At 34.0% G+C, this 26,146-nt stretch overlaps 1 protein-coding gene across 1 annotated transcript in view; it reads right to left on the bottom strand.

Annotated features, from left to right (window-relative positions):
• Positions 1-26,146, bottom strand: part of LOC129219918 (apolipophorins-like) — a 65,406-nt gene that overhangs the window by 12,462 nt on the left and 26,798 nt on the right. Inside the window, exons 15-25 of the mRNA XM_054854233.1 lie at positions 24,735-24,920; positions 22,652-22,916; positions 21,550-21,691; positions 19,748-20,005; positions 12,636-17,667; positions 10,959-12,351; positions 8,091-8,423; positions 5,740-5,905; positions 3,990-4,165; positions 2,614-2,897; positions 758-1,131 (exon numbers count right to left, since the gene is read on the bottom strand). Coding sequence (XP_054710208.1) covers positions 758-1,131; positions 2,614-2,897; positions 3,990-4,165; positions 5,740-5,905; positions 8,091-8,423; positions 10,959-12,351; positions 12,636-17,667; positions 19,748-20,005; positions 21,550-21,691; positions 22,652-22,916; positions 24,735-24,920 — 8,609 coding nt within the window. The remainder of the gene's footprint in view (positions 1-757; positions 1,132-2,613; positions 2,898-3,989; positions 4,166-5,739; positions 5,906-8,090; positions 8,424-10,958; positions 12,352-12,635; positions 17,668-19,747; positions 20,006-21,549; positions 21,692-22,651; positions 22,917-24,734; positions 24,921-26,146) is intronic.

Below are 26,146 nucleotides of genomic sequence, written 5' to 3'. Positions count from 1 at the left end.
AGCATTCAACAAGTTAACAACTCCAAGAGCGGTAGTTACTTGCGCTATAGAACAATACGTTATTGAAACATGCAGATTGTCTTACTTCAGTAATTGTAACATGATATCTGCACAAACTATCTACACAATGATATCTACACAAACCACGTGCGCATGATTTTACAATAATTAATTTGATTGCAAATTTATTTAATTAAAGCTTCCTTTCATCATTGAATTTAATGAGCGAGACTCAATGTCATGACCAATTTACATCCGGCAGTCTATAAATCAAGTGTGAAAAATTTTTGTCCGACTTCATTGTCATTTCTAAGAGTGATACACCATTTATAACGCACCTAATGGGGAAAACATTACTTATAGTTTAAAAATCACTCCCTAAAGAGTACAACACTAGTTATATTGCAGAGTGACTTCAAATGAGCTTAATTTGAAATATTGTGGAGTTAATGCAGATACAGTCGATTTGGTTTGAATATTACAATAATGACACTGCTTGTATGACTGTGATACAACGTTCAAGGTCATTGAAAGTCATTTTTAGAACGCTAAAATTGGAAGGTATTTGCTATCAAAGAGTTGAGACTACCAAAAATAATATTTTTAAAGGCATACACGAAGAATAGCTGCTAACTTATACATGCATTTTTAAAGCAACGTGATAATTTTTGTTTAAAAAAATAGTTTATGTTATTTTTAATGAAAGGTAGATCCTTAAATTTTGATACAAATTTGGTGCGAAATAAAAAGTACTCACTGTTGAACCAATAACGAACATCATCAGCAAAGTGTTTAATATAGAAATATCCATCTATCAAGCAGGGGGCATATGCTCGTACCAGTTTGTCCAGTCTTAAGATTATTTTTTCTGAAACAGTTTGAACTTTGCTTGAGATGTACTTCATGCCATCACCAATTTTGTCGCAACAGTACAAAGCAGCTTCTCTTAACTTTTCTTGGGTAGTTCTCAAAAATTCAGAGGCCTTTTTGGAAAGCCTTATCCTCAGATCCTTAGCGTAGTCGATCATGTCGAGACATGAATAGTACATTCTGTAGTAGAGATCCTCAACTTGTTCCACGATGATGTTCCAAAGCACTTCGTAACCAAGAGCGAGGTGATCCATGGTCTCCCTGAAAATTACATTTCAATTAAATTATGTTATTTACAGGTTTAAGTTTTGAAGGAAAAGAGCAAAAAATTGTTAGGAACCTTTAGAAAAAGTAAGCAATGTGAATGCTATTTGCTTAATAAAATCTTTGCCATTATCGCTAATCATATGCATAAACTATGATACCTTATTCAATTAGGGCTGAGGAATCGGAGTTTAAATGACCGACACCGACACTGGGAATGTTAGAGCTTTCTATTCCGACTCTTTTCCACCAAAATCAGTCCAACTACAACTCACTCTGAAAACACTGGCAGAGTTGCGGACTTTGGGGGAAAATGACCGACTCCGACTCTGACTTCTTTACCGCAAAAGCAGTCCGTTTACGACTCTTCAACTCCGACTCCTTTACCCCAAAATCAGCCCGACTCTGACTTCTTTACCGCAAAAGCAGTCCGTTTACGACTCTTCAACTCCGACTCCTTTGCCCCAAAATCAGCTCGACTCTGACTTCTTTACCGCAAAAGCAGTCCGTTTACGACTCTTCAACTCCGACTCATTTACCCCAAAATCAGCCCGACTCTGACTCAGGAAGCACAGGCAGAGTTGCGAAATTTGGGGAAAAATGACCGATTCCGACTTCTTTACCCCAAAAGCATTCGGGATTCCGACTTTTCAGCTCCGATTCCGCAGCCTGGCATTCAATCCTTTTGCAAAATACGAAAATATAAGTTAGTCAGATCAATGAGTGAATATTCACTCCAGTGAGTAAGCAGTTCTTTTTTTTTTTTTTTTAAACTTAGGTTTCAAAAGTTTTTTTCTCGGAGGAATTGGCAGCAGTGGCTTTCGTCTGTACAATTGCAGAAGAGAAACGACAAGAAAATATTGCTAGTCCATTGATTAGACGAGTCATTTACTGGTAATTGCACCACATCGTATAAAACTCTAATCATCTGAACCCTCAAAAAACCGGAGGAAGAACCTTAAATGTTCTCTCAGCTTATTATAATAACACTCATATCAATAAATCTGTGTTAACTGCCATATATAGCAAATGGCGATTTTTTACGACTGATCATGGATATCTGAAAATGACTTTGTCTGAACTTAAGGGTTCTGAAAATGACTTAAGGGTTCATTTGCTGGTCAAACTTCCCCGCTTTATTAAAATATGCTTTATTTGAAAAGGTATGATTTATGTATTTAAAGATAAATAAATTTAAATATTTATATGTGTGTATCAGCCTCAACAGCAACACAAGCAACAGTAATAATATTGATAATAATGATAATAATAAAAAAAAAAATAGTAAAAACTTTTCTTAATGAACATTTTGAATAACATAAAATTTACCGTTTCCAGTTATTGGTATAAGCATATACTCAGACTTGTATTATTAAACTCGTACATTATATTTTTTTGTTAAACAGCAATGATCTAACCTAACAACTGTTACCTTATTTAAAATTAAATGACTGGAGTAGAGAATATTATGAAACTCACCTTAACATTTCCATTGTTGATTTATATCCTCTGACAATATCTTTCATGTAGAATTCGTTGTTTCTGTACATGTCCCAGAAAGCATTCTTGGTTCTCTGATAGTCAGCTCCAATTTCTGACACACCACTTCTGAGTTCATTGAAGAATGGGGACAACTCTTGGGCCATATCGCGAGAAATTAGTGAGGATTTCGTGTTCCATTCTTCGGAAATAGCATTCGAGAGTTCTTGATGGCTATCTCTTCCAGTTTTCAAGATGGCTCTTAATGTTTCTCCTGTGGCGATCTGTTAAAATGCAGTTCAAAAGGAAATAAATTTTGAAAAATCAAGAAAATAATTTTGAATGATTAACTGAAACATTAAATGCAGCATTGGTTTTACGTGTTTCCTAGTACTTCAAGTAATTTTCACCTTAAATTTAAAAACAACTGAAAGCTAGCAGGCATATATGCTAAACACTTCGGCAAAACCAACGATCTAAAACTGGTAGCTAATCTGTTATCAACATTATTATAACTGTAGTTTATAACTGATAAGAAAACTCTTTCAATAGTGTACTATTAATTTATTTTCCCGTTACCTTCACTAAATTGGATAAATCGGAACCGGTATTCACAAACAACTTCAATCGTTATTTCTGCCTTACAACAAGAGTAACTTTCAGCTCAAATCATTAATAAATTGGTTATTGCACGTAAGTTAATTACGTGGACTTTCTTTTCTCTTTCTCTCTCTGTTTCTCTCTCTGTCTCTCACTCACTCTTTTTCAACGATTTTATTAAAGCTTCTTACATAAATAATGCTTCTAAAAATATGATTTTATTTAATTCTATTCCTTAATTTTGTCTTTATGGCTGATTTTGAAAACAAGTGCAATATTTAGTAATTCATGGTGTGCTTAGCTATATTTATAAGTTTAGAGCACATTACTGTTATGAGAAAATAAAGCGCAATATCTGCTGAAATGAAATTTCAAGATACTTTAAGTGTGGGGTATTTGGACGCGCTTTGGATAGGGAAATGTTGGAACCTGAGGTTTGTGTCTTACTTTATTCTCAAATAAGCAACCCTGAAAAAGAAATCTAAAGTACAATAAATAGAATAAATAAATTAAAAAAAATAAATGAAAATAAGTAGTAGAGAAGAAAAATAAAAAAAGAAGAAAAGTAGTCAAAAGCAGTCTTTATTTATTTTTTTCCTCTGCATGTATCTTATTTCTAATTTTCTCCGCCTGTTCACTTTACCATAGTAGCTCAGAAATCAAGTATACTAAACCCAAGAATTCTATGAAATGACAAAACGAAATTTTTATGCGCTATTCAAGGGAAGCACGATTGTTTACGTCGAAAAACGGAAACTAATTATTAAACAACTTACCCTTAGTTCTCTCCACATTCTAGGCCTCCAATTTATCTGTGATTTCAAAACTTTTGATTCCTCCAAGCCCAAGTACATGTTCACGTCTGTCACTATATTTCCCCGTTTACTGTGAGATATTTTCAGGCTCACGGAATCTTTTGGGAATGCTGCTGACGCCTGTACTCCAGTGTTTTCTAAAATAAGTAAATTAATTAATTAGTAAACATTAAGTGAGTTAAAAATTGAAACTTTAAAATTAAACTTATTATATATTCTGGTAACAACGAATATAATTCCGAAATTTCAACATAAAATATTTAAAGAAACACACACCTTTCAGTTTAAATGGTTTATAAATGTATATTAGAATTTTTCTTTTATGTAGAGAAGTCGTATCACAGAAATTGTTTTACATGACGTAAAATGTAAACTTAAATATTTTCTGAAATGTGAAAATAATAGGAAAAATTGATCTGAGACCATGTTGTACATTGATGAAACATTATCCTGGACAAACTTTTATATCGGGCCCATTATTTAGGGGAGGGGGGAGAGGCAGTTGTCTCCCCAGGCTCTGAGAAGTTAATATATTTACATGCAACTGGGCTTTTTTTTTTTTTTTTTGCTGCTTTTTGGTGTAATTTGCATTGAGTACGCAACCTTTGCACCACCCTAGGAGCAGTTGGAAAAGACGGGTCTGCTTTATATGGATATTTCACAGTTTTGCCTTGAACATTCTGTTCTTCATAACAACGACAACCCATGTCAAAAATTTCAGTTTTTCATATCGCAGTTGCAAAGTTTCTTAGTTTTTTTCTTGCTCTATCTGTTCATTCCAGAGACCGGCGCAATTATGAGCATGTCAAGAGATATTGTGTTATGCTATACTTAGAATGTACACATAATTTTAAGTTGATTTAATTTTACTTAAATTACAAGTGAAATTGCTTCTTTTAGTTCTAAATAAAAATACCTATTATTTAAAAAAACATAGCGGATATAACAGTTAGGCAAATGTAATTACTGTCGACCTTGCTTATAACGAGCCCTGCTTAAACGAAAACCCGGATTTACATACATTACAAGTGAAATTGCTTCTTTTAGTTCTAAATAAAAATACCGATTATTGAAAAAAACAAAGAGGATATAACAGTTAGGTAAACGCAATTACTGTCGACCTTGCTTATAACGAGCCCTGCTTAAACGAAAACCCGGATTTACAAACAATACAAGTGAAATTGCTTCTTTTTAGTTCTAAATAAAAATACTGATTCTTGAAAAAACAAAGAGATATAACAGTTAGGTAAACGCAATTACTGTCGACCTTGCTTATAACGAGCCCTGCTTAAACGAAAACCCGGATTTAGCGAGGAAATCAGAAATATTTGGTTGGCACAATGTTAAGTCTATGAGAGCGTAACTCGCTTTTAACGAGCAAACTCGCTTAAAGCGAACAATAGTTTGGAGTGTCTCACAATACGCATCGGAGTTAAGTATTCTCCTGTGCTAAAGAGATAGTCAATTGGACGGCGCTCTTTGTAAGAGTCTCTGATCTCTTCTGCGCATGTGAAAGACTACGCATGCTCCAATCCAAGCTGGATGCTCCAATCGCCTCCTAGATGTCTTGCTACGTTTTTTCATAGCGGCATAATGCAAATATGCCATCGGTTACGTTGTTGTGATGTGTAGTACCTTTTAAATTGAACACCCCTAATAATAAACTACGTTTACATCATCATTGTGTTTAGTTAATTTAAAAAATATTTACCTGAATTAAGTACACTAAGATCAAGAGCCTTATTACGTCTGCTAAAGTTGACTTGGGCATTAAAATCTCGCTTTTCATTCAACTTCCGTTCAATGGATAAGTTCATGTCCCCACCTCTTCCAGACACTTCTCCCAGGTAGTTTATTTCATTTTCATTCGATTTCATCTAAAAAATATTTACAACATTACATATCTAAATAAACATCTCAATTTAAAACACCCGTACAAAATAGTTAATATAAGCATAATATCAAAAAAAAAAAAAAAAAATAATAATAATAATAAAAGAAGAAGAAAGAAAGAAAGAAAAAGTATCACTTGGCAAAAAATGACTTTTATATCTCCTTTACGGATATTAAAAATATTTTTATGTACAGTGACAATTATGTTTTATAATCATTTTTGTTATTCAAGCTTAGCTTTTAAGAATTTTTACCAGGATGAAAACAAAACAAAACACACACATATATATATATATATATATATATATATATATATATATTGGTTAAACAAAGCAATTACCCTCATGAACAAATAAAATCCAAGTTTTTAAACAGCTATCGTAATGAACGATATAAATCGTTCACTGATTTTTTTTCTATACAAAAATCTCCCCTACACAATTAAAAAAATATATATCTTATAATTAATTTTTAATTAGTTAACTTATATGGTTTTTATATAAATAAGTATTACGTAAGCACACAGTCAAAACTTTGGCGATGATCTGTTTCAATGAGATTCAGTATCATGAACCCTAGCTTAGCTGTCAGGCTGTCATATTTTTTTTCTTGATTGGCATGGATCCCTTGAAGATACGGATCACTGGGAGGTCATGTGAGTCATTTTGAAAATTACGGACAAAAGCCGAAAGTCATGTCTTTCTGTGATGTTCCCACACAAAAGGATTTTCAAGTTCGCTTTAGATCCCTGTAGGACATGAGTTGAATATCACCCTATTCTGTATTTCCCACTCAAAATGACTCCCATCCGTAATTTCAAAAGGTTGAAACTCCCCAGTAAGCTTAAGAGTTTCTAATTTAGTATCAACAGTAACAAAATGCTTGTTATCTGGCATAGTGTTCAAAGTGTTTACTACGTGTACTGAGTTTGCAAGTGCCCAAAAAGAGGCTGATCGGTGGTTTTAAATAGTTGCTGTAGCAGAAAGGACAACTCTTTTTAAATTCAGTATTTTACTGGCTGACTACTGTTTTTACTATTCTTACAAGCTAAGCAGAATATAGTGTAACTAGTTCTATGTATATAGATAATGCAAATGAATGTAGAAAAAGTCATTAAATTTATCATAAAAACAGTTGAATAACATTTTGTCAAGAACACTAATTTTTGCTCATCTTTAACGTATTTTTAACAAATCTATAGGCCAAAAACTATAGATTAAATACCAGAAACGTTCAGCATTAAAAATGCTGAACGAGTTAAATGCAAGTTTAATTTTAAAAGTTTAGTTTAAATTTAAGAGTTAAATGTAAGTGAGTGCGTAAAAATGTTCTTAGATCAAGGTTAAATAACATTTGTGATTTTAATATAATTTAATATTTAGGCTGAATATAATTTTCAAGATAGATAAGGTAAATCATTAATAAAAAATTCTGCAGTAAAATATTTAAGGTTTTTTGAGTAGTACATCACTCAGTTCTGATGTCAAAACTGACTACTCATTTAATAACTAGAAAATCACCCATCAAGGTATGACGGGTGTAAATTGCTTCTGCATTTGAACGAAGTCATTGCTTGTTTGGTGATATTTTGACAGTTGAACTTTTAAGCCTAACTCCAGTGGATTAGCCCTTAACTCCAGTAGATAGCATTAATTGTTTACCACTATTCAGTTTCTTCATTCTCCTAAAATTAGTCTTACTACTAAAACCGTTAAATCACTGAACTCAGTTTAGCATTATCAAAATAAAGCATTTCCCTGCATGTCAAACATTACCAAAAAATATTATCAAATTATCATGCTATAGCACGAGTTTAATTGTTGATGGCGTCAGCGCGCTACTCGATCAGTGAATTCTGAATTATATATATTTGATGATGTTGCGCAATTTATCGTAATATGTATGTTTTTTTATTCTTTTGATTGGTCAGCAGCCTTTGTAATATGTTTCACTTTGCCAAACAGCATTTTGGTTGACTTTTGGTTCTTATGCTTGAGTAATTCTGTTTAGTTGTTTATTTTTCTAATTTTTTAATTTTTTTTAAAAGTTCTGTTTTCTTTTTTTCCCTTCTTAAAGGAAACCTATTTAATTTTGGAATAAGAGAAAATAATTTCGTAACAATAAATCCGATTCACTATGCTGCACTCTTTACAACGATTCAAAACTTACCATGATATCAATCTGCTGTCTGATCTTGAAGATCTTTGCCCTTATTTCTCTGATATTTTGAGCTTGCTGACTGTCCAAGTTGTTGAACTTCAAATAGGCACTGGATTCGATTTTGCTGTCCATGACCTCCGCAGCAGCTCGCATGTCCAGTCTGCTGCTTGGATGACGCACCATCATTTCCCCTTTGTAATGAGTCTCACCTCTGTTTCTGGACAAATCGTTGGCTTTCAATTCCAGAACCACATCGCGGTGTCTTAGCCGGGAATAAAGCAGTTCGCTCTTCAGCAGAAGCTCTGATGGCCCGAAAGAAAGAGTATTTGCTTGAACAATTGCCTAAATAAATGACAAATGGTTAATTACGTTGGATCATCAGTTTATTTACATACAGAGACTAGTGGTACACGCACGGCTTTGTCCGTAATAGAAAAATTAAAAGGTCTTTTGGTTCGCCTGTATATTTACAAATAATGTATGGTGAATTTTCTCGCCAATTGGCTTGTACCCATGTTACGGTTCCACGTTATGATACTTTCGTATCTCGCTAATTGGCTTGTTCCCATCTTACGGTTCCACGCTATGATAAGTTCGTAATTTACTCGTCCATCTTATGATAATTTTGCTTTTAAAATTGGAACAGAAAAAGAACCGCATCGAATTTTCGAAAAATCGCTTCGAGGTGCACAACCCGTGCTAAAAACTAACTTTGTACCAAATTTCATGAAAATCGGCCGAACTGTCTAGGCGCTATGCGCGGCACAGACATCCTGACAGACAGACAGAGATCCGGACAGAGAGACTTTCAGCTTTATTATTGGTAAAGAAGTATTGTCCAGCTCCAACAGTTTGAGCCTTAAACAGGTCCATTTCTTTCAAGGGAGAGCAATCAGTAAGAAGAGGTTCTGTTAGGCGTGGTTGGGCTACCATTGCAACGCTTTTATTCGCAAGAAAATCCTGTACTGCTTGCTAATTCTTACCTAAATATTAATGTTGTTCACCAAATGGGCAATACACTGCCAACTAAATCGGCAAGTTCTTATGCCGTTTTCCCTCACCCCTATTTCAACTAATGGAATCGTGGAATTGGTCGGGCAGCGGAGCTCAACTTACCAGAGATGTACAGTAGAGTTTTTCACTAAATATTAATAGGGAGAACTGGAAAATCACTTAGATAAAAGAGAGGATTTTTATCGAATAGTCAGTAAATAAAGAACACCGAGGTTTTTGTTTTGCCATCAGTTAGATATCATATAAGACCTACACGAAAAATATTACGACATTTCAAAATTTTATATAAATCTATTTACATATTTGCAAGAGATACATACGCACATGCGGAAGTACAAAGAAACAAAACCAACCAAAATTGACTTATATGTGAGGAACCCTTAAATACATCATTCTAACAAGAAGTTCCTTCCGGAACTAAACGAACTTACTTTCCCTCATGCCTTATTTTAAGCTGATTTCTAGAAATAAAAATATACCTCGCTCATCTGAAGAAATGTGGGAAAAATAATAAATAAACGAAGAAATAAAATAGTAGCACTAATAAACAAAGCAGCTTATATATTTTTCCGTAAAAAAATCTTTAATCGCTTTTAAAAGGAAGAAAAAAAAAGGAAATAATTAAAAATAATAAGTCCATTAAAATAAACACATTACATCAAAATTAATTATTTTGCTTTTTTTTTTACTTTTTTTTTTGTTTGTTTTTAGCCATATTTTAAAGATGCATTAAGCCTTATTTCATACTTTGTAATTCTTTCTCTGGCTTAAACTGGGAAAGTTGGCTAAAAAAACACCATTTTGAAGGTGTTTTTCGGATTCTTGTCTTTGTTTAAACTTGGGGCAAAATGCTTTAACATCACAGTTCAATTTAAGATTAAAAAACAATTTTGCAAAAATGAACTTCTACTAGAAAAAAGCACAACCACTTCGTGGACAAATGACCTAAAACATTGATAAATATTGTAAAAAATCCTTACTCTTCAAATAGTAGAATTTCATTTGTCATAGAATAACAGGAACTAGCAACTCTCAAGAGTACAATACTAAGAGAAACATACATGCGACTATAATATTGAAGAATAGAATCTATTTTTATGTTCCATCAGAACTAAAGTTGCTGCCTAAATGTTAAAAATTGATTAAACAGCACACAATATCAGATAGTCATTGGCAAGCACACAAAGTCTCGAGTTTCCTCTCATATTATTTCAGAAGACTAAAGGGTTGTACATTGCTAAATAGAAACAAGTGGCGTTCAACGATTGAAGGGAAACTTTTCATTGAAAGTTTTCGAGAATACAGTGCTTTCTTTGTTTCGCAAGAGGAAGTTATAAAATGCTTCAGGAAACATTTATATTACTGGATAACTTACTTGTGGCAAAAAGTTATGCGCTTTATAAGTGTGCGATTACCAAAATACTTTTTTACTTGTATTTCAAGCCCATTATGCTTTAGGCTAAGAAAAAAAATTCTTTTAACTATTTTATATACTAGTTCCTTAAAGCATCCTCTTCCCCTTAAAAGTATGGATGCGGCAGTGAAGAGCTAAGAGATATGAAGCGAATTTTTAAACTTGTAAATACAACCCTAAGTAAAACCCTAAGTAGGTTTTTATTGAAACGTTTTTCTAAATCATGATGTGTAGTAAGTAGCACCTGTCCGAGCTACTATCACCATTCCTTGCCCCAAACCAGATGAGGGTTTCACCTACCATTCGTACTAATTATCTCTAAATTTTTAACTTAGACACTTATACTCCTTTACTTCTAGGCGCTTCAATTGCTAATAAATAAATTAATCATAATCTACGAACACAAAAAAAAAAAAAAAGAGAGAAATAGCGCTGAAGATAAGACTTACGCGTGCTAGCTTGGGATGTTCCACTGTGATTTGCACCCTGTGGGTGTTTGTCCTTCCTTTGCTCATGTCACTGTGCTCAATTCCAACAGCCATGTGTCTTTCATGACTTCTTGAAGCATCCCAATAAAAGTCGACTCCTCCAGAGCGAGACCGGCTAGTTTTTGTAAAGTTGCCTTTTAGCATCAGAGACCTAACAGGAGTGTCCAGTCGGCTCCACAGTTCTTTCCCAGTTTCAGTGTCACTTAGCTTGAATTCGTATGAAACTCTCTTTTTCGTTCCTTCATCCCAGCTGAAAGCAGCATCGTGAAGAAGTTGTCCTTGTTCTTGTTGGTATGAAGATCTGAATGACATCACTCTGGAATAATAGTCTGACTTGAAGTTCACTTCTTTCCCTGAATCCAAATATTTTATGTTTGCTGTGATGGTTAAAGGAAGAACAGGTACATCTAGTATGATATGGGAGGATTTTCCTCCAAATCTCATTAATTCTGCTTTAAACTGCTTCACTCTGTTGTAGTCCAGCTGGAAGCTGCATTCCTTATCATTTGATTTAGTGTCGTGGTTGTAAGAAAGTTTCAGGTCTCGAAGTTTAGTATACGGACATCCCATCTGCACGGTACCGGTAATTCTATTGCGCATAATGCGGTGCAATAGTTTAAAGAACCCTTTGCGTCCATTCTTTGTATACTCAACATTTGTTAACTGATAATTTGAATTATACTGTTGACGAATAGTGCTTTGTAGGGTTCTGTAGTTTTCAAATGGTGATTCTATTTGCACTTCAAGATCGAAGTTTGTCAAGTCAGAAAACTTTACACTTGAATTAAAGTGATATTTTTCAGCTTTTGGACTTATGTATGATGCAGATACGTAACGAGTGTCATCGAAACCACCATAAACACCTCCGAAATCATACTTGTCATTGCTTGGTAGGGTGAAACTTACAGAGACGTCTTTCTTGTCGTTGGTACGTTCTACTCTTCCGGAAACCATCCATTTCTTTCCATTAGCTTCTAGTTCTGCAGTTCCAGACACCCTTGGTGCTCGATTGCCGTACTGACCATAGATGCTGTATTTATTTCTTGGAAGAGTTAAGGTTGCGCGCGAGTCAGCCGATGAGAAATCTTCTGCGTAGTGTCCATTAACAAGTAATTGGATTGTTTGATAATTTTTCAGAGGAAGGCGGAACATTAAAGACATATCTTCAGCTCCCTTGGATCTACTAAGTTTTGATGTTACTCCAAGTAGACGGAGATTTGGATTTGAGGTCTCTACATCAAAGTTGCACGAAAATTCCTGATATTTGTCATTGTTGTAATTAACATTCATTCGGCCCCATTGCATCACTTGGAATGGTGTGTTGATAGTTAAGAAAGCTTCCACAGATTCCCATCTAAAAATAGACGAAATAGTGATTTATTACAACAGAAAAAGTTACACTAAATGACTTGCATATTAACATTCTTTGTCAAAATGAATCTTAGAAAGAAACCTTAGAATTAGTTCAATATTGAGTACCTTTTCATAATAATATGTAAAAAAAAAAAAAAAAAAAATCTCTACAACCGCGCTAAATGAGTTCATGATTATTAAAAGCTTTATCATATAAAACTACTTTGAAAAATTCATATTTTCAATAATAATTAGGGTTATATTTATTAACTCTTAAATACTCACTTGGTATTTTTCATGTTTCCAGCAATTCTGATGTCTTTTCCCATAGAAGACACTGACAGAGATCCATCAATCTCTGCATCGTTATTATTCTTGAAACTTCCAGTGACACTAAAGGAGTCTAGGTATTCAGAGAATGGACAATTGATTTTGATTTCAGCGAATTTTTCTGTTGGATAATTTTTGGCATTCCAAACAATACTGTGGACCGAATCAGGAGTTTTTATTGACAATTCAGTTTCAATATCACGGTAATTGTTATTTATGTATTTTACTTGGGAGTCCACACTAGAAAATGGTAAAATATCACTATCAACTTTCATATTGGCAGTAATTTGATTGCCTTTTGCTTCGTACTTTGTTTCAACTTTATGTGTCGCGCTGGGCACGGTGAAACTAATTTTTAAATCCACTTTACTGCGACGCCTTGAAAGCACTCCAACAACCTGTAGTTCATTTTCAGGGAGAAGGGAGCTGTCTACTCGAGATTCAATCCTCATTTCTCTGCCAGTATCCACAAACTGCGCCGTAATTGAATGAACGTTATTGAACAGTTCGACAGTGGCATCAGCATTGATGTCTCGGTTTTGAATGTAATTAGCTTTCACTGAAACTCTGACTTTCCCAGAAGCAATTGCTGTAGATTCAACTGTACCTTCAAAACCCATTCCAGTTTTACCAGCAAGCAGCTCAACATTTAATGCATGATTAAAGAAGGGAGAGTTTGTGGACAATTTTGCTTTGGAATTGTTCCAGCGTGCCACATTTACTTCAGCCCGAGAAGAAACTTTTTGGAGTTTCAAAAATGGTGCATCAATGTCCAAAGAAACGATAAGGGGTTGAAATTGGCGGTTAGAGACTTTGCCTTCAACGGACAGCTTTTCTTCCGGAGTAGATGCTTCAAAAGATAATGAGCTTCCTGAATTGTCATTTTTAAAATCGGCAGTTAAATCCAAAGTTCGAATGGATTTAAAGGGTGTTATTACCGACATTCTTCCGTTAATTGATTGCATTCCATTTAGTCGTAAAGAGCTTTCACAGCTGAATAGTCTGTAATTCTTGAAAGGAGTTTCGATTCTTAGTTTTGATTTGTAGTTCTGCTGCGCTCCACTTGTGTGTGAAAAAGTAATCTTTGCTTCTTTTCCTTCCCATTTTAAAATTCCATCAAACGATTTCGACTCACCATTCCAGTCTAAGTTTGAAGAAATTTGCACATTTCTCAACGGCGGGTGGGGAGTATTCAAACTAAAACTGAGCTCTAAATTGTTTGCTTTATTTGCGAAATTTACGCTACCTTCATAGGCGTTTCTGTCGTTCACTGTGGCTAATATACTTCCTGCATAACTACCTGGCCTCATGGTATACTCTGATCTTACAATAACGCTCCTATAATTTTCAAAAGAACTGGTCACGGTTGTTATCAACTCTGATTGTTCTCGATTTTCTTTATACCTGGTACCGACTGAAAGTACTCCATCAGCTCCCCAACGACACGTGACTTTGATGGGTTTTTCTGGTTGCTCGAAATCTCCCTCTACATCCAAAATAAGTTTTTCATATCCATAAATAGGAGTTGATGCGGAAATTCTCAATTTCCCATAAGCTGCTTTCAATTCACTTGTTAGGTGAAACTTGTCCTCATCATTCCATGTGCCGAGAATCTCTCCATTCATCCCGTCATTTCTATTCGCATATTTAACGTGACCTTTCGTTTGTTTCAACGTGGTTCCAAATGAGTTGTTCAAATCGTATGATATTTCTCCTTTGCCATTCCTGACATCAGATTTTGCGTTGAATTGGAAGTTCCTTTCTCCTTGTAGATGAAACATTACATTCAAATTCTTTTGGGATGGCTTCCTTACGAAACTGACTCCTAAATTGAGATTATTCACTTCTTTGAATGGAGTTGTAAGCACGAATTCAGCGCTTTTCAAACTGTAAGTGAGTAGGTAATTACCTTTGACTGTGACGGCTTTCTTGTTATTAGAATCCCATTCGTAAGTGAACTCAGCAGATTTTTGCGGTGCAGTGAGATCGTATTTTGCTGCTACCGAGTAGAATTCGTAGCCATTTAGAGTGCTGGAAAATTCAAGGCGGCTATTGACATTTTGCCAACGATAATTCCGAAGATCTCCGTTCAGAGTTACTTTGTTGTATTTATTCCACTGAGCTGACATGGAACCTTTGTGGTCCCAATTTTGACAGTCGATACTGGTTTTGAATTCAACTTCTCTAACCGTTCGGAAAGGAGTGTTGACTTTAAATGAAAATTCTTTGGAAAACGGTTTGGTTAAAAGTTGTGCGTTGACGTTTATTTTTTTGCTCCTATCCCAAACAATATCAGTCCTGTGTTCTAGGAGCCTGTCATCATACTTTTGGGAGAGTGACATTTTTGCATGAGGGATAACATTGGATGTGAGTTCAATGTTAGTTTCTAAGTTAAGTGCGTCCCTTAGAAGAAGTTTATGAACCACAGATCCACTCTTTTCATTCTTGTTCAGAGTCATTTTGGTATTATATTCGTAGCCAAGACTATTGTGGGCAAACTCAAGCTTCATATCTTCATATCCAAAAAATGGTGTATTTGCTACAACAGATAACTCTGCATTTCTTGAACCATAGGCATTTTCATGTAATCCTTGTACAAGAACTGTAAATCTTCTGTCTCCATAAAATGTATCCAAAGATGTTCTCACACTTGAATCTTGCAGTTTGTGGACGAAATCTATTGTTGCCCTTTCAGGTATGTACCTTGGAATTTGGCTAATAACTACCGCGTTGACTTCAATATCACTAAGGCTTTTCATTTTTCCTTGGGAGTTAAATGAAACTGTGGGTCGGTTCTGTAGCTGAGTATCAATATTTATCTTGTAAGAATTGCGACTTAATTCCAGAGAAGATGATAACATAACATGCTCGTAATTTTTGAACGGGCTAGTAAATTGCAGTTTTGCTTCTAAATTGTTGTCGTTCACACCCTTCCTCATAGAACCATTAAAAGACGCAGCAACTTTATTTCTGTTCCATGTCATTTCCATATCAGTAGACAAAACAGAACCATCATTGCTGTACGTACCTTTTCCAAGACAGTTTTCATATCCTCTAAAAGGAGTGGAAGTTGTTAATGTTATTGTGCAAATCCTACGGCGGCCTTGGAACATGTGAATGCCTTCAAAGTTAAACGAAATTCTTCTTCTTGACGCCCACTGTACTGTGCCTCTCGTTTTATAATTACCAGGTGCCATGTTCTGTGTCACTTCTGCCGAAACATCTCTGAAGTTATCAAAAGGAGAGTTTATCTTAAAAGATCCTGTAATCATTGAATCCTGCTTAACTCCAGATATTTGCATGAGAGCTTGTTCTTTTCCCCAACTAATTTCAGCTTTACTGGACAATTCTTTTAAACTGTGATCATGGGACAAAGCAAAAGAAGCTTCCTCCATTTTTTTCCATGAAGATTGGAATTGAGCTCGTGTTTCCAGTGATGCACCACCCGAAGTGAAGGAGTATTTGCCATTCGATGATAACAGAATTCGATTGTTTCCTGGCAAAAAGGATGACATTTCACTCTGCCATTGTTGGTTGCTATACTCGTGATTCAAGTTGAATGTAATATTTTCGTATCCGTAGTATGGTGTACTGATCTCTATGTGGTTATTTATCTGTTGTCTTGACCTGTCAAACAGAGCTCCAGCTGAAAACTCTAGAGCAGCTTTTTCTGCTGGCGACCACTCCACTACAAGTTTATTTTCTGTTCTCCAATTCCGACTAAGAAGCTCTCCCTGCAAGTTTGTTTGTAAGAATCCCGTTATTGTTCTTCGTCGAATCTGTACGGTGAATTTTCCATCATACCCGTCGTTCTGTTTGCGTATTTCGCCATTCAACCCAAATCTCTTGCTGGTGTCTCTGTCAGCATCCCATAGAACTTCTAGTGTAGCTGTCTTAAATGCTCTGTCAAACCTTCCTTCAAATTTTGAAGCAATTCTCTGATGATGAGGTCTTTTCAGTTCAAACTGGCTGTTGATTTTATTTCTGATGTTCTGAACGGACATCTCCAAGCTGTACAGGTCATTATTTTTTACAAATGACATCATCATTCTGTGGTTTATTCCGTTACCCACGGAAACATCTGCTTTAGCTCGGTATTTATCCAATCCTGTTGTTAATTCACTGTGTGCTGAATACCATCCTTGTTTGACCGTCACTGTGCTTAATGAGATGATAGGATTTCGCCACGGAAGGTTCACTCCACTCTCAAGTTCATATTTAATCAGACCACCGTCACTCATATCTTTAAACCGAACTTGAGCAGTGGCAACTTTTCCGGATTGCCACTGACAGGACAGCACACCTTTGAACTCTTTCTGTCCTTCCTCACTCAATTCGACTCGAAGTTTAGATTCTCTACCTGGATAATTTACCTTCATATCTGCTGTCACATATTTTGAGTTTTCTAAATTAATGTCTAACATTAAGTCTGAGTTTAGTTGCTTCCTTGCATCATACACGAGTTTCATAGAGTTCTTATACTGTCCAACTGTGTTTCTTTCATTAATATTCATGTCTTGATTAAGCTCTAAGGAATAATCAATGTTCTTTTCTGGATATGACAAACTGAAAGCTGATGATATTTTGTTGTTTTTTAGGTTTCCTTCGTATTTGATGATCTTTTGCATTCTAATTTTGTGCATACGGCTCCTCACTCCATCTCCAAGAGATATCGCAACGCTATTTTCTATGTGCCCTGTTGTCTGCATGGTTTCGAAGGATACTTCAGTATTCCATTCAGGCAATAACGAAGTTTCCAAATTGACCAATCCTGTGTATTTCATTAGTGCGTTTGCAGAAAGGTTCCTAACTTTTCCCTGAAAGTTAATTTTGTTCTTAATTCCGTCGAGGAATTTATATTCTGCGTTGATTTTGGTAGACATGCTGTCACCTGCCTGAGCATATCCTTTAACGGTACCATCTATTACAAAACTGTTCAATGTCAATTCTCCTATGTATCTACCTGTTCTGCCAAGCTCAAAGCTACCTGTAATATAAAAGAAAAAAGTGACCATCAATTTTTTTATGAAATCAAAAAACAAGCAATCAAGTTTATATATTTGGATTTAGCCTGAAAGCTTTCTCAATATCTGGCTTTCTTAAAATGAAGGAATCAGGAAATAATTTGAACACTCAATAACGGCGTTTACATGGACACTTTCGACCCCGCAAATAACCTACTTTAAACAGTATTCCGGTTATTTTTCGGGTAAATGTGGTTTTCTCTTCCCCCTGCTTCCTTCTGGAGTAAATGCGGAGTTTTTTTTATATTTTTTATCCAGAATGCATTACGCGAAATAAGTTCTTCTATTTGCTGGGTATAGCTGCTAAGGATGCTGGGTAAAAACCGCCTTCTCGGGTACAATGGACAACCTCTTTTTACATTAAAACGGGGAATTTTTCAACCGGTATTTTTCGGAGTTGGAGCGGGAATTTGCCAGGAACGAAAGTCTTTTGTAAACGCGACTAGTGAGTCTTTTTCGACCAAAAAAATATCAGAAAATATATGTTTTTATTGATAGGCCATTTAAAGGGGGGGGGGGGGTGCAATATCAGGCACATTACAGCATTACAAAATTACTGTTTACATACTCCATGCTGAGCTAAAAAAAAAGGAAGAATAAATTTTTGTGGATACAAATAGAAGATGAGATAACATCGAAAATGAATGGTAAGTTAGAATAACATCTTATTTTTTGGGCGGCCTCTTAAGTTCAATCGTGTACTAAATGTACTAGTACAGTGGCAGCCGCTTATACGAATCACGCTTGCTCCAAGCAGTTTTGATTCCAGAAAGCGACTGATTCAATAAAGCGGCTAATTCAATGAAGCTGGATTTTGTTCTGTTTTTGACGATTTGATTTATTAAAGCAGTTGATTCAAATAACCACTGATTCAATTAACCGGCGTCGAATGTACCAAGGGAATATTGTAATCTGGGGAATCATTTAAGAGCTAATGCTCTTTCTTTCTTCAGGAACCAATTCAGTTGAGATACTTGCACATTCTTTTATGATAGTTGTTATTTTACAATTTTTCTGTGTTTTAGCTGATTTTCGTGTTGGAGAGAACATCTCTGTTATTTAAGTCTAAGGTTAGCTTTTTTTTTTTTTGCTTTCCTATCGCTTGGCATCGGTAATTTTATTGTGCTCTAGGTGAATTTAATAGACATTTGCCTCAGAAGAAACATCTTAAATTGACCAAAATACATGGGCTCACTGATTTCACCGAAATCAGGAACACAGTTTATACTCAGAATTCGACTTCAAAGTGGAAATAATCTGCATAATTCTTACATGTTTTCTAAAAGGAAGAAATGTCTTTAAATGTTGTTTATAGGGAAATTTAAAAGGAGCCGTTGTTTGGGATTGTTCGTGATAAGAGAATGACATTTTCTTTTGCATGTTAATGTCATTTGTTTGAAAATTAAAATAAGTATAGCCACTACATGAAATACACCGCCAGCTCCTTCATTCCAGCCGAGGACTGCAGTTTGGTGCTTATTAGCAATCATCAGCCCGGTTTAGGAAGCGGCTGAGCTGGAGGTAGAAAACCTCTTAAGGAAGCCAAGAGTTCCAAACAAACTGGTAGCACTGCATTTGGCCTTCAATCTTCCAGTTGAACCGAACCATTGCTTCGGTCACTCGTTTGGTCAGTGCTAGTTCTATGTTTGCTACCAGGTTGTTTCGCACTTTTGGCTTCTTTAAGAGGTTTTCCACCTCCAGCTCAGCCGCTTCCTAAACCGGGCTGATGAGTGCTATTAAGCACGAAACTGCAGTACTCTGCTGGAATGACTGAGCTGGCGGTGTATGTCATCTAATTCTGCCTTAGCCCTGGCTATGGGCGTAACTTACTAAAGTATAGCCACGTTTATCATATAGACCAAAACAAATTTTTTACTGCAAAAGTTAAGAAGTAACAATGAATCCGCATCAATATTAATATAAATTGACATTATTGCGTAACTATAAATGTGCGCATTAACCTTGAAAGTGTGATGAATGTATAACAACACGAATGCGTCGCTAATAATAACAAAAATCAAAACTTTCTATAGGAGAGCTTACCTTTTGCCAGTATTGGTCTCTGTGTCAGATCTTCAACCTTAATCTGTCCCATGTACTTCTGTCCAGTCCTCATGTTGAAGGAGCCAGTGACAGCTGCAAGCCTCCTGGATGGTATTCTTATCTCAAATGATGGCTCATAAGTTAGGGAGTCTTTGCTTCCAGAGCTCTGTAGATCAGCTTGCATGGAGAAATAATTCTTGTCATCGATATCAACTCCAAGATCAATTTTCTTCTGTGTTTCAACGTTGAGGAATTTAGCTGAGAATGATAAATAAATTAAATGTATTACTTGTTAAAAAATTCTGAGCAAAATTTTGTTCCAACCAAGAATGGGAATTTTATGTGTTATGTAAGCTCCAGGGGCGCCCTGATCAGAGATAATGGGAGGTCACAGTGACCTTATTCAAATTTCTTTATTCGGCAAACTTTAATGGACGATTCAAAAAAATTATCATCATTCGGCAATCTTTAATGGACGATTTAACAAAATTATTTTCATTCGACAAGCTTTAATGGACGATTCAACAAAATTATCATCAATCGGCAAGCTTTAATGGACGATGGAACAAAATTATCATCATTCGGCGAGCTTTAATGGACGATTCAACAAAATTATCATCATTCGGCAAACTTTAATGGACGAATCAACAAAATTATCATCATTCGGCAAAATTTGGAGTTGAACTCCAATTTTTCAGCAAAATTATCATCATTCAGAAAAATTTGGAGTTCCATTCAGCAAAATTATCATAATTTGCGAAAATTTGGAATTCTGTTCGGCTAATTGAGAGTTTCCACCCTCCCAAAAGTGTAAGTTCAACTTGCCCCTAATAAGTTTTTCCCTCCGATTTTAATCAATTCCCTGTATTCCATTCACTTCTTATAAAGTAAGTATCTCGTCTTACATGGTTTTAAGCAATAAATATTAAAAGATGTTACAGCTTTAGGTATGAAACTTACATTTTTGCATAAAATTTAATATTAAAAAATCGCTAATTATGTATTTTGTATAATGATGTTATTTTAAAATTTGCTATATACAAAATACTAAATCTAAAAACACGAAAAAAGACACGACACTCTTTCAAGAGAGATACTATTAACATTTGTAATATAACTAGAACTCAAGTCTGCTTAATGTATCAATGAAATTTTCCAACATTTAACGCGAAATATAGAAAATAAACGATTAAAATCGAAGCATATTATACAATTCAAATGCATGAATAATTGTTGCCTTGAACGATTTAATAGAAAAAGAGTTTTAATAATTGGCATGATTCCAGTTCTCTTTGGTTCAACATAGGAAAAAATTACTGCCTCTGTTTGAGAGAGCTTATTTTCGATTACTTAAGAAATTGAACGGTTGATGCATTTAAGCAAAAACAAGTACATTTGAAAAGTGATTGCTATGTTATTTCAGTGAAGTTTTTCGTATTTTGCAGTTGTAACTATTTCGCGTGCAAGTATGGGTAACAATGAGAGCGTATAGTTGTTAGATCATTGCCTATATTGATGTGACTTAACACTTTCAGTGTAAAAAGGTTATCAAGAAAAGCAACTAATTTGATGATTATAGTTCACACTATATATTTTTAAAAAAGATTTTGAAAACAAGCAACTGAAGCAAGATAACTAAAATTGAAGTCTAAGGTCTAAATCAATTAGATATTTAATTTAATTTCAAAATACCATTATAATTAATAAATTAGTCCTTCAAAAAGCATGCATGCTTTAAAGCTAAAGAAAATATGGCTTTATAGAACTAAAAGAAAATATATAACATTTCAATTTTTTCTTACCCTTAACACTTAGCTTCTTCATCGGGGATTTCACCTTGAAGGTTGCAGTGTGGTCTATTTTATTCAGGGAGATTTCCATTTTCACATCTCTGTCAATCTCTGATTGTGGTGTGTTCAATGATATCATTCCGTTTATATTTTTCTACAAAACAAAAAAAATATATATATATACAGTTCGAGTTTCAATTTCAGTTGGGATTTAAAAAAAATGAAAACTATTAACTAGATAAATTTTATTAGTTAACAGTAAGATTTCTAACATTGAACATAACAACGAATCAATGGGATCATGGCCCGTATGGCCCACGGGCCGTGGTTTGGGCACCGCTGGTTTAAGTCAATGGAAAATTATTTGAAATATATTAAAGCTGGGACCAGGTGATAACTTAGATTTGAGATGTTTAATATCAAAACCAGCTCAATCAACTAAAAAAATAATAATAATAATTTACAGGAGAGACAAATATATATATATATATAATATTACTGCGCTCTAACCACTTAAATTTTCCGAAAGAATTTTTTGCGTTGAAAAAATATTTGGTGTGTAAGAATTCGTTTTTGTTTTCATTTTCAAAATTTTAGTAATTATTTGCAGATGAAAATAATTTGATCTGAGCTGGTTTTGAAGCAACTCGACTTTTTTTTTTAAAAGTTACCCTTAGATTCATGTAGTATCCAATCATGTCATGTATTGTTAAGTTCCAATTTGATTCATGTAGTATCTCAATTTTATGTCATGTACTTAATCTACCACTTGCACAATCAAAAATGTGTTATATCTAAACAACAATTTTGTTTATTATGCCTGTACGTTTTTACACTGAAGATATAGCAAAAACATGGATTGAGCTGGTTTTGAAGTAAAACTTGTTTTTGACAGCGGTTTTCGATCGTATTGAGCGGGGCTTGTTGAAATCGTTTGGTTGCGTGGTAGTGTAGCAAAGAAGGTGTCAAATTAGGAAGCACAAAATTTCAGGAACACTGGTTTTGATACTGAGCGCCTCATTTAAAACTTCGGTTCTCTAAAATATGCCTAGTTATTGACTAACTTTTTGATCAAAATTGCATTTTTAAATTTAGATTAGATCAATGCACTTACCCCATCGTTTCGCCACATGGCGTCGAAATCATAACTCTTGAGGCTTTGATCTGTTTTAAGAATGTAAAGACTAAACGATGCTGGACCATTGACAGGATGGAGAGGAGAATTGGGTTTGTATGGAGGAAGTTGCAGCTCTGAGCAGAATTTTACTCCAAAGATGGTGCTAATAGTATTTCCAGAGCAACTTTTCATGACAGCACCGTCTTTCTTATCAGCTTTTTGTTCTTTTTCATTTGTTCCGTGGAGTAGGTAAACTTTGCTCCTGAAAGTTTTTAATGAAAAAATATTAACAACTAATGCACAGCAATCAATAATAAACAATTAACATGAATAGTTAACAGTTAACACGAAGTTAAACTTTGGAGCGTTTAAGAAGCATTTGTCATAGCATAGTTTATCAGTAAAATATATTATCTAACAGTATAATTTATGTACATTCAAGTTACTTCATATTTCAATTAAGAATAGCAAGGAAAACAGTTCTTGTTGTATAGGCAGATACTATTTTTAAAGGTCAGAACTATTTTTAATTTAATTAGTGGTGCATATTTTTTTTAACAACAATAGGACATTTTCAGCAGAATTGATAAGGTAAGCGCATTTGCGATACGATTTTTTTTAGTACGTTGAAAAGTTCTTTATATATTGTCCAAGTAGAGCTATTATCATCATCGCAAACCAGAACCGTGCAAATAATGGCAAAAAATTAATAACTATTTTAATGATATGTTTTTCAAATGCACATATAGTCAAAGCTGTACTAACAGGTTTATGATTTTTTTTTTTGAAGTGAGATTACTACTATTTTCTAATTTCAAGGGAGGGAGATAAATTTTAGAGGAGTGAAATACACGAAAATAGTGATTCAAAAAATTAGTTCTCTGCGAATGAAATATAAAATGGCAGGGAAAGATTTGTGCACTGTTTCAATTTTTAATGTCCAGAATATTTCACATTTTGTATCGTTTTTTGTAAAAATAATAATAAAACGCTCAAATGTAATATTTTGAAAATTTCATTTTTTAAAACTTTTCTTAATATTTTTTTATGCGATGTTAAGCGTAAAATTAAGAATGAGTAAAATTTTGAGTTTTTTTCAGTTTTAAATTTATCCTACACGCCTACAGAGGTGTGAAAAAAACCTCTGTATGTAGTAAATTTCTCAGTTTTGCATAAGTGGGAGCAATATTGCTTTAAAAGTGGACAATAGTTCAGCGTCTTTGGCAACAATAAAGAGAAGAAAAAATGTTGAAGTCAATGGTTTCGCTGCACTTAAATGGTTTTAAAATAAAGTATTTATAAAATACTAGAATTTTTACTCATTACACATTTTATTGGTAACTAGTTCAAATTCAGTTGTACCACAGAATTTTTTTTTGAAGTTGATGCGAGGTGAAACTTCTCTGATTATTAACTGCGTTTATGCAGTATAATACACCAGTACTACACCAAATCGCTGATTTTTCCGGTTTTACTAACTTTTTATATTTTTATTACTTGTTATAAATGTCTTTAGAATTATGAGACAGATGGGAATGTAGAACTAGTTTAAATACAAGCTTTGTTGTTTGTTAAGCATGAAAGTTATTATTATTTTTATTACTTTATACTTGTTTTGTAAAAAACATCGATGCGAATGTTTTTTTTTTTTTTTTGCAATTTAATGTTGAGGAAAAATAAAAGAAGAATTGGCGATAGCAAACAACTCTCAACTCAACAGAATATAAATCAGATAGAGCATGAGATTGGAAATCTGAATTTTCCCTATGTGATTGTAATAGTTGCGAATGTTCATTACTAGACTTCTGAAGTGACAAAGAAACGGAAAAAATGTTTTTTAAATGCATAAACATGCGTACTTTCAGATTTAGCTTTCTTCAGAAAAGAAACAACTTTAGGAAAAGATGCCTTATATTTTAAAAATTAAAAATTATTAATATTTGCCATATTTAAAACAGTTTTGACTGTTGTTTTCAATTCATATAATCGGCATAAATAGAAAGTAGATTCTGAAAAACGTGCTTGTGTTTGGTATTAACACTGAAAATACATTATTGTAAAAGAGTTGAAGTACACTTACTGCATGTTAAATACGTCTATTCTGTCTCTCGGCATGTTAAGTTGAACTTTGGCTACTTCACCATTCCTCACTTCAACTCTTCCATTAAGAACAGTAGAGGAGTGCATGGTTCCGACGACGCGTAGTCCGGATCGCGCTGCTGTTCCGGCATCTACAGTCAGCAAGCTGGCAATTTCGATTGCACCACTGAAAAGTTGCACATGATTTTTAAAAGTCTGATGCAATAAATTTCATAGATTCGTAATTTCAATTAAGGTTTAAAAATATTAAAATTTCTTATAGTGAAAATTTAAAAAAAATCAAAACAATTTTGGAAAATAGTGGGTAAGGAAAAGATGATTTGCGTCAGAGAAATCAATGAAATTTTAAGAAGAAAAATGAAATATTTCATAGATTTAATCATTAAGTTCATTCCAGAAAATCAGTCAGGAGATATAAGAAAAGAGAGGATAAATACAAAGGGTTTCGTTAATGCACTATTTAAATTAGGCATTAAAATTTTAATGTATTTATCATGAAAACAAGAGAACATTTTATGAGAAGAATGATAATAGAGGACCTCTTAGAGAAAAAGTTAATTTTTATCTCTTAAATTTAAAAAGATATAAAATTAATACACGATTTATTCGTGGTTAAAATTAAGTGGTAAAACTAGAGTGCGTTCATAGCATGTAAATTAAAACAACATTTTATGAACATTAGGAAACAAAATGAGCAAAATTTGTTTTTTTACCTCAAACCATTGAGGAAAAGTAGTGCTCTTATATGTATAAAAAGTTTAAGAAATTTAAAGGAGTCAAAACTCTACATTTTTTATTTTACACTTTTATGTTATATTGCTTTAAGTGGCATCAAATTGATTTTAATTCGATTTGACGGACATTACATTTCAATAATAGCGCGAAATTGAGAATAAGGAAAGTAAAAAGACGAATATAATTTGTTATCGTATGTCAAATCTAGTGTACTTAATTTTCAATTTTATAAATATCGTATCGATATTTTACGATATGAGGACAAGAAAGTTTTAATATTAGTTTCTTGAAGAAGTTATAAATGATCTGTTTAAAGTCAAAAACATAAAACCAGATTTCATTTTTCGGAATATGAAATCTGACATTTTTGCCACATATTGGGTCTGCTTTTTACGCTTCTGAAATCAACATAATCAGTTTCTACTAAAATATATATCCTCTCAACATTTCAATTTGCAGAGAACTACTCTAGATTCCCAAGTAAAAGCTTTGAAATTACAGGTAAAAACAGTTTGAAATTACATTAGATCATTGGTATTGTTTTAGTAGCCAATGGACGGCAGTAACAGTTTCATGACTAGCCATTTTGTTTTACTCCTGCTGAATTTGTAATTTTATTGATTAAATTTGTAATTTTAAATCTTTACTAATAATAAA

This window comes from Uloborus diversus, chromosome 4 (assembly GCF_026930045.1).
Source record: "Uloborus diversus isolate 005 chromosome 4, Udiv.v.3.1, whole genome shotgun sequence".
Lineage (NCBI taxonomy): Eukaryota > Metazoa > Arthropoda > Arachnida > Araneae > Uloboridae > Uloborus > Uloborus diversus.
Note: the sequence above shows the minus strand (reverse complement) of the source record. Positions and strands in the feature narration are given on the sequence as shown.